This window comes from Python bivittatus, unplaced genomic scaffold (genome assembly GCF_059951505.1).
Source record: "Python bivittatus isolate LINGU-HERP-01145 unplaced genomic scaffold, Pbiv_v1 ctg000030_np1212, whole genome shotgun sequence".
Taxonomy (NCBI): Eukaryota; Metazoa; Chordata; class Lepidosauria; order Squamata; family Pythonidae; genus Python; species Python bivittatus.
In genome coordinates this window covers 2,521,911-2,531,106 of record NW_028277031.1, presented here as the reverse complement: position 1 = coordinate 2,531,106, position 9,196 = coordinate 2,521,911, and the positions used below count along the sequence as shown (strand labels likewise).

The 9,196-nt window shown below is 55.1% G+C and overlaps 1 protein-coding gene across 2 annotated transcripts in view; it reads left to right on the top strand.

The window, feature by feature from the left end:
- Positions 1–2,745: 2,745 nt before the first annotated feature.
- Positions 2,746–9,196, top strand: part of NHERF2 (NHERF family PDZ scaffold protein 2) — a 72,418-nt gene continuing 65,967 nt past the window's right edge. Inside the window, exon 1 of one of the 2 annotated variants that reach the window (XM_088152453.1) lies at positions 2,746–3,191. In XM_088152453.1, coding sequence (XP_088008579.1) covers positions 2,970–3,191 — 222 coding nt within the window. In that variant the 5' untranslated portion in view covers positions 2,746–2,969. The remainder of the gene's footprint in view (positions 3,192–9,196) is intronic. The other variant, XM_088152446.1, reaches the window with a different exon arrangement.

Genomic DNA, 9,196 nt, shown 5'->3' with positions numbered 1-9,196 from the left:
GCCAAGAGGGGAGTTGCAGCCGTAGCGCGGCCTGCTCAAGGGGCTGCCCTTCCTTTTCGCCAGCCATCCAGAAGAGTCTCTCTGGCACTGCCAGCTCAGTGCTTCGGAAGCCCAAGCCGTGACCGAGATAGGAGGTGGCCGAATGCTCCCGAGGGACCATGTCCTAGGTGAGCCAACGGTGCCCCCGTGTAATTGCCACTTACACAATTCCAGGGATGTATTTTTGTCACCGTGGGAGGAGGCGGGGCAAGGTAAACATCCATTTAGGTTCCGCTGCCAGCAGGAACACAGACCAGGTATCGGAGTCTGGCCGAAACTGGTTGCGATGGAATTTCCCCAGCAGTTGTGGGAAAAGATTAACCCAGCTTCCCTCTAAGAAGCTGGGCTGGAAATTTCCATCTTGCCACTGGCTGGCTGCCCTGGCTGGGAAAGCCACCTGGATTTATGGCCCAGGGCAGCCCGATGGCATTTTCATGGCATGCTCGCAAACCTTGTGCCTAGCCCAGTGGGCTCTCGTTTCCCAGGGAAAGGAAAACCGGCCTGGTTTTGCAAGAAACGCTGCAGCGAACCCAGGCCAACCCTGGACGGGCCCCAAACTGAGGGTGAGGCACGAGGCCCAACGGGCACGTGCTCTGTGCTCTCCCCCTGCCAGGCACATTGGGTAGAGGTTGTTGCAACCCCTTGCGCAGCGCACGGGGGCACCAAAGTAGCTACACCCCAAGGAAGGCGCACAGGGAGCAGAGAAATGCAGGGCTAATGACTTCAGGGGGTTCTGAAGACAGACACGCCGGATGTTCGGGTTGGCAACCCCATTTGGCCGGTCACTCTCTCACAGCACAACCGATCCTACAGGGTTGTGGTGGTGGGAATAAAGTTAGGGGAAGCTCCTAGGGATATGCCCCTTTGGATTCTCAGAAAATAGGTAGGATGCGAGCGTAATTAAAGAATAACTAAATAAATATGGAGCAAGCAAGCCATCCCTGGCAGAATTCCTTTGGGCGTATAGAAAGAGCACTAGTGGGTAGTCATAAATCTGCATTCCATTAGTATCATGCAGAAGAATGCTCCTAGATATTTTTCTGCCAATTTTTAATCCGCCTGATGAAAGAGAATTTGCTTTTGAATTTTTTTTTTTTGACCAAGAAGAAAATGTAATTGAAAGTCTGAGGGTTGGAGGGTGATGTTCGAGCACGTATTAAGTGATTTGGTAGCCCAGACGTGCGCGCGTGAATGTTCTGTCTTCCACTGCAGAATCTTCTCTCCAGCTGTTTCACCCTCCACCATTCCCAACAAATTAAGTCGGCTCAAAACCACCACTAACAGAAATCGGAAATAAATTCTGCAGCATTTCACCCCTGAAGGTATACAGTAAAAACAAAAGCCACCTCTGAAGGGGCAATAAATACAAAACTGCAATGCAGATTCTGGGCACAGCATTATTTTAAATAGTTGTTTGCTTTCAGGACATGAAAATGACAGCCTGACGTAGCAGCAAAACTGCCAGCATTTGATCTCTCATCTTTCACTCCCAAGTTGTCGCTTTAAGATGGAGCATGCTCCATTCCTGTCCTCAGCTGGGTCCTCACTATTCCCAGCCATTCTAAGCCTCCTGCAACATTTTGTTTGCTGTATTAATTGGAGGCCAGGATGAAGTCTGAAAGTAACAAGGGAGGAATGAGGATCTCACGGCCAATTAGCTTTTAACAGGCGGCTGCAAAATGAGTCTGAAATCACCTTTTTTGCTCCTCTGCTGCGCCTGGCAAAGAATACCAGCTCAAAACCTGCCAATGGCAGGGAAAAAATCAGGAAAGCCACCCTCAATGCCTTGAAAAGCATCTAAATGTATTTTTCTGGCAGCAAGGCAGCTCCGCTTTAAACAGCAGGGCATCTCGCCCAAGCACTAATTCTGTGCTGTTGTGTTGAACAAAAGCACATTTCCTGCAGGTAACCCTGATGCAGCCCCGGCAGAGGAGTGCCAGCCGGGGAGGGGAGGGGAGGGGAGGGGAGGGGGCGGATTTTGAAGCCACTGCAGCTGCTCGAACTTACCAGCTCCCCTGGAAAGAAAGAATTACCCCAAACCAATTTGGGCTGTGGAAAGTCTTGTAAGGAACAGACCGGGGTAAAGTCCCGCTCCCCCCAAGCTACTTTTTGGGGCGGCTCTTCTTTGGCACGGAAGCTGCTAAGTCCTGCTTTGCTGAACCACAGTTTATGGAGCAAACCAGCATTGCTGGGTCCACGCGATAAACACGCCGCCGTGGTTTGCAAACCGGAATGTTTGCCGATTGCGCGTTGCGCGACCCAAGGATGCGCAGCACGCCCCGTGCCCGCGCGCAGCGAGGCCCGGGGAGGCGAGCCGCCGGCCAAGCGTCCCGGGGGCGTCCGGTCCCCCGCAGCGCCGAGGCCCCACTCCGTCCCCGCTGCGAGCGCAGGGCTTGCTTGCGAGCAGCGGTGCCCCGAAGCCCTCCAGAGAGCGGGGTGGGCTCCAACTACCACAATGCGCGGCCGTGCTAGCCGGGGATGATGAGTCTGAGTACCCCTCCCCGTCCCCTCGCGGCGAGCTTCCAGAGAGAGAAGCTGGAGTCCTGCCGCAGCCCCGCTCGCCTCCCCGCGCTCTGTACGCGGCCAGAGGCACGCTCGCCCGGCCCCCTCCCCGCTCTCCGCCCGCCCAGCCGCGGGACTGCCCAGGGCGGCGGGGAGGGGCTCGTGCAGGGGGCGGGGAGAGGGTCGCAGTCCCCCCCGAGGGCGGGAGTTCCGGGGCCGCCCTCCGCCGCCGCCTTCGGCCTGCGGGCGCTGGGGGCGCCGTTGACGGCGAGCCGGGGCGCGGGGGTGGCCCGGGCGGCCCGGCCCCGGAGACGCCCCCGCCGCGCGCCGAGCGCCGCCCCTCCTCGGCCGGCCGTCGGAGCGGAGCGGAGCGGAGCGAGCCGGAGCCGGAGCCGAGGCGAGCGGAGCGGAGCGGAGCGGAGCGGGCCATGGCCAAGCAGCAGGGCGCGCCGCGCCGCCAGCCGCGCCTCTGCCAGATGCTGCGCGGCGAGCAGGGCTACGGCTTCCACCTGCACGGCGAGAAGGGCAAGAGCGGGCAGTTCATCCGCAAAGTCGAGCCCGGCTCGCCGGCCGAGGCGGCGGGGCTGCGCGCCGGCGACCGCCTCCTCGAAGTCAACGGCGTCAACGTGGAGAAGGAGACGCACCACCAGGTGGGTCCGGCGCCCGAGCCTCGCCGCGGCGCGGTCCGTCCGGAGGTGGGGGCGGCGGCGGCGGCGGCGGCGGGACTGCCCGGGCAGAGCCCGAGAGCGCGCGGGCCGGGGCGCCCCAGCTCCCCGCAGCCGCCCCTCCGGCTACCCCCGCGCGGCCGCCCCTGGCGGGTGGCCCCCGGCGGAACGGCGCTCAGGGCGGGCTCCGCTGCGGAGGGGGCGCCGAGGAGCAGCGGCGCAGCTGGTGCCCCGCCCGGCTGGCCCGCCGGATAAGGGCTGCCCTGCTCCTCCGTGGGTATCAGGCCAGCCGAGCCAAGGGACGCCCTGCGGGGCTGTTGCTCAGGAGCTTCAGTGCCTGAACTCTCAGAGCAGGAGCTCGTGGAGCCCCCCCCCCCCCCCGCTATAAAGGCAGCCCTCTGTGTCTCCCCGTTTTGCACATCTGGGCTTCGAAGCCTGGTTAAGCCTCAGGTGGCAGATGATTTTCGGTAGCTCTGCCCTAACTGGCACCTTCCCAGGATTCTCAGCAGGAGCCAGACTGGCTGGGCATTCTGGGAAGCCGGTCCCAACATACCCAGAGGCTCCAGGGTGCAAGTGGCTGCTGCTGTAGTGATGTCGATCAAGCCACTTGGCGTGTGCGCTTACGGGGAATTTGCAGTAAAACTACAGATGCCCAGGCAGTGAACAAACAAAATGTCAGCTTGCTGGGCTGTTTCCCCCTTTTCTTCCTTTCCCTTTGGTGCGGGGGGGGGGGCAGAGAGGATTTCGGTTGCTACAGAGGCAACTCTTGGGGGGGGACAGCGATTTTTCACTGCCTGTTTTCAGGGTTTCCAGCCAGGAGAGCGAGAGGGCCCCGGATCCCCTTCCCTTCGGCTGCTTCGGAGGGCTTGCCGAAGGAGAGCAGGAGAAGTTTACTCTGTAAACTGAATCCGCACTTTCCCCACGGCTGTGTCAACAAAGCAGTCGATGGGCTTGCAAGGCTGCGCCGTCCAAAGGCCCCCAAAGGCCCGTGCTGGCCTGAGAAATGGACGGGATTCTCAGGGATGGGCTCACTGGCTGGGCAATTCTGGGGGTTCGACCCCCTCCCAGGTAAAGGGGTTGGCCTGGGCTGGGGGGACCACACTGGATAACCGATTTGACCCCATGGGGTCGGTGTGAGAGAGACCCCCGTAGGCTTCCTTGCCACCCCTCCCTCTTCCCGGCTTGCGTCCAGCTCTTGAGTGAAGACGTTGCCCATCCCAGTGTCTAGAGAGGGCAAAATGTCTTGTTTGTTTGATGGGTGGGTGGGATCTGCCAAGCCACAGGGCTCGAGACCATTTGGGTTGCGTGTAGCCTTGTCGTCTGCCTCTGCTGGGGAGGGGCTCGTGGCTCAGCCTGAAGCTGGTTGAAAAGGGCAGGCGGGCAGGCGTCTCCCTTGCAGCTCTGCGGGCAGGGGCATTCGGCTGCAGCACCAGCGAAAGGCTGGCTCTCTTCTGCATATCTAGAGAAAACAAGGGATGCTTTGGGGCTGAGGGCTCCTGCCACCGCCAGTCAGAGGGCATCCCACAGCTCTTGGGTGGCAATTGAGTCATTTTAGTCGGGAAAGGAATTGTAAGACCAGAGGGGCACATGTAGTCAACCCCCCATAAAGCTTCCTGAATGAGGAGCATGAAGAATCCTCATCCAGAAGCAACTTACACCTTTATTATTGTTTAGTCGTCTCCTGCCTTTCCTCCTGCAGCCCAGGGGGACACACGTAGAGTTACCCCAACCCTTTTTTCCCCACACACCACCAGCCCTGCGAGGGTGCCTGGGCTGAGAGGAACGTCTGGCCGGGGGATCCTGGCCTCTTCCTGGGTCTTTTTCCCTCTTTTGGGGCACCAGGCCGCCCTTTAAAATGGGCTGCGATGCAGGGAGCAAAGTCGACAGAGAAGGCCCTTTGATGATGAGAAGGGCGACGGTAATGAAGTTCTCACGACCAGAAGGCTGTTTGAAGCTGGATGAGGGAGTGAGGAGTGCTCAGGCGGGCAGTAGGAGGGAAAAGACAGGAGTCCCGGCCGATGGGTGAGATTGGTGCGCACTGGCCTTGAGTGTGTGGAAGGTGGACGCTTGCCTGGAACTGGCTGGCGATGAGGATGATTTAGGTCTGTGATTTATATTCTGCTTTTCTGCCCAGAGGCTGAAGAGAGCAAACTCACCCTGCTTGGTTTAGTGAGGGGGGCCTAAGCCCATAACCCAGCTCTTTTCAGGAAGGGAAGATTAACCAGGTTCCAGAGAGGGTTTAGAGGCTATCAGCTGCACCCTAAGGCTGCCCATTTAGACCAGGTTCTCCCTCCTCTGGGAAGCTGTGGTCTCGCTGGATGGTGCATGCCCGCAGGCTCTCGCGCTCTGCTTTCCTTGGCTCCAGGGCTTCCTTTTTCCCTTTCTGCATTTGGCAGCACGTCTTGCATCCCTGCAAACTCTTTTCTGCAACTGCTGCTTAACTGAAACTTGTTTGCTCAGTGGTTGATTTTGGAGGCCAGCCTAATGGGAAGAAATGAGCAAGTTGAAATCTGCACTGGAAATCCTCCAGGCCTTTTATTTGGGCAAGGACAAATCAAGTGGGTGGGTGGGTGGCTCCACATTCCCATCTGTTTTTCCCTGCTCATTGAATGGGTTTACCTCGGAGAGCAATGCTGGACATGCTGTCATGTGCAAGGCCAAACAGGGGTGGCATAAAATCTTTCAGAAACGGGCGCATCAAGGTGCCTGCCTCTGGTGCTTGGGAGGCAATATATAACTATCGTAATGCATGACCAATGATACTGGACAGCACCGAGCTGTCTTCTGAAAGTGTTCACGTAGGTAGATGGACGCTGACTCGTAAATGACTATTGACCTGGGGCGAGCAACAGCCACATCTAGGTGACCAGGCGAGGAAGCTTCTGTGCCGAAGAGGGAGTCCTCCCTCTTTTCTTTCTGGCTGTCAGTGAATGAGCTGGTGGCCAAAGCACGTTTGTACGGGCTACCTCTGAGGACTGGTGGCCAGGGTGGAGACCTTGGGCTCATTTTGTACTAACCGGGGAGCGGCTTCTTTGAAGACACACTGGATGAAGCTGAAGTGGGTTGGAGACCTTGTCGTTCAGTGTGTTGTGAGAATCATAATAGATTTTATTTGGCTTTGTTAATCTGGGTTATGGGTTATGGAACACGGCCAGGGAGTCCTGCAGCCGAATTCTCATACCTGGGGAGAATTCAAAGGTGCATTCCAAGACATAGGTGCCTTTCCGGGGGGAGGATGATGAAATGTATGGGATGAGGTCATTACGCAAATGCTGTGACTTACGTTCTTGCATCGGATGTAGGGGTTCAAGGACTGAGTGGCAGCGTTGGCGCGATGACCCTGCTGGGTGCGTATTGTCCATTGACATTGTTGCTGCTCGCTGCTCACGCTGCTTTTCCAGGGTTCAGGGCACATTCTCAGCCAACCTTGAAAGGGACCCGTTGGTTGATTTGCACCCATAGCTTGGACTTTTCTCCTAAGAGCTTCTCCCCAACTCCCCTTTATATTTTCACGATGATGGTGTAGCCCAGTGTTCCAACTTCAACATCACAGCTGGCTGGGGAATTCTGGGAGTTGAAGCCCACGCATCTTAAAGTTGCCGAGGTTGAGCAACCCTGCTGTAGCTGCAGGAAGTCCAGAGCTCATCCAGGGAGTTTTGTGGATGACCATGGGTTTAAACTGGAAAATTCCCCCCATTTATTTGTGGCCATTAGGAGCGTTCTTCTGAATCCCAGTCTGTGTCACACAACTCTCTAAGTCACCGCATAGTTTGTTTGGTTTTTCCTTAATGAGTTGGGTTAATCTCTGGGTTGTTCTAGGGATACATCTGTGTTAGAAAGGCCAGAGGCATCTCTCTTTCATATAATTACATTATTACAAAATAAAGCCTGGCAACTGTAATTTGCAAACCCTGATTTACTGCTTAGTGTGCCATGTGAACCCAGCCAGTTGTGCCACACCAAGGTTTACTCAACCACAACATGCAAATTGAGCCATAGGCTGATTTTATGGCGGCTGGATGTCCTTGTATCCAACTTGGGTTGCGGGCCTGCAGATGTGTTAGGACTACAGGATTCCCACCAACCTCTCTTCTGGGTCCCTCTTCCTCAGCTTGGGAACAACAGAACAAGTGACTTCGTGGCACAGCCTTGCCCCATGAATGCGCTCCTCCTTTTGATTCCGCTAAATGAATATTGCCTCATAGCCATACAGTATTTATTCAGCTTTCAGCTTAAATGTTTTGGGTGCTTCTGTTTGTGCGTGCCTGTTTGTGTCTGTGTTCCACCAACTCTGGTTTGAGGATCCGCCCCAGTTTATCATTTCTCCAGATCCTCATTTCCAAATGTGTAGCCAGGCTTCTAATCTACGATTCCTTGTAGATAGGATTCAGCGCAACGCCTACTGGTAATAATGCAGAGGTTCTTGTGGTTCAGGGGAATTAGGGTTTTTCTTAAGTGGGTGTCTTGAAGCAGAGGCTACACTTCTGGATGTTCTGCAGGAAAGGAATTAGGGTGGCCACCAAGATCTGTTGCGTTTCTCAGGTTCTTCTTCTATTTGGTATTTTCCAAATGGATGGGACTACAAGTTCCCTCAACCCCAGCCAGCCTGTTTGTGCTGAGCCAGGGGACACAGAGAGAAGTGACCCCCAGGAAAAAGGCAGGCTCCGTAAAGTCAAGCTCAGCTTCTGGGATCTGCATCTACAATACACAAATAATTTTGCCCCTGCCTTCTTCAGGGGTGTTTTCTCAGCTTCAGCCCTGGGTTTTCCTGGTGGTCTCCCATTGACCCTACTCAGCTTTTCAAAGCAAGCCAGGGTTGACTGTGCATTACCATCCAAGGACACGAAACCAGGGGCTTTCTTGGCACCGGTACTGAAATACTTTGCATTGCCTTCTTCTGGGATCTGTTCTTAAGTTCTTGGGAACGGTGAGCCGGTCCTGGATAAATATGAGAGAGCTTTGCCACTCCTGGGCTTTACTTGTGGCAAATGCGTGTGGAAGGAGGGCAGCCAAGGGAAGATGAGGGGATGGGCATTCGCTGATTGGGAAATGACATCGACAGAATGAGCAGGAGAGACAATAGCATTTCATGGCCCGCTGGTAAATCCAGTGGCACCAGATTTTGGACCGATGATGCTCATCCCAGCTACCCTCATTGGTGCAACGCAAAACCCCTTTTCTTGCCCTTCTGCCCTTTTTCTGCCCACTTGTACCGTAACGTGCGCTTCACGTCTCATTCATCCGTAGCATATCTGGGCTGCAAAAGTCTGGGTGATCACGAAATGGGAGCAGAAGATACTGTACAGAAAATTACTCTTTGCTGTCATCTAGTGGGGGTACAGATGTTTGCAGCCCAAAGGTGGGATGCTCAACCAACATTCCACCTTCTCCAAAGATTCTTGCTCAGTAAAGTCTTGGCTTGTATTTCCTTTGGTCCTGTAAGTTTAACGGTTATCTTTTATTACTCCTGCAACGCTGCTTCCGGTGTCTCCAGGCATCCTCCCTAACATATGCACAATAGGATTCTAGATCTGGGATTTTTTGCTTAGGAAGTTAGGTTCAGCGCAGACGAAAATGCTGAATATCAAAGTTGGGCACAAATGCACTTTCGGATTTGTCCATCAGAGTTGAGAAGTTGAGTGAAATCATTTTTCCAAATGGTGGAGAAATTTAGGTCTTCCCGTGGGATTGAAGCAAGGGGGAAGCTGCAGAGCCCTGGGGGGGCGGGGGTCACGCAGTGAAAGGCAGGACGCTCACACAACCGGCTCGTCGTTCAAGGGGGGCAGAAACTCTTGTTCCGCTCACGGAATTTCATTGAGATGCTCTTCTCCCTCGGAACGATTTCTCAGCAAGTTATGATTATTTATTACATTTATATGCTGGACTCCCAGCAACTCTGGGTGGCTTACAAATGATTAAAAGTTGAAGAACAAGACAAGAAAAACGACAAGAAACCAAAAGGAGGATAGAGAGGGCAGGATAACAAACCG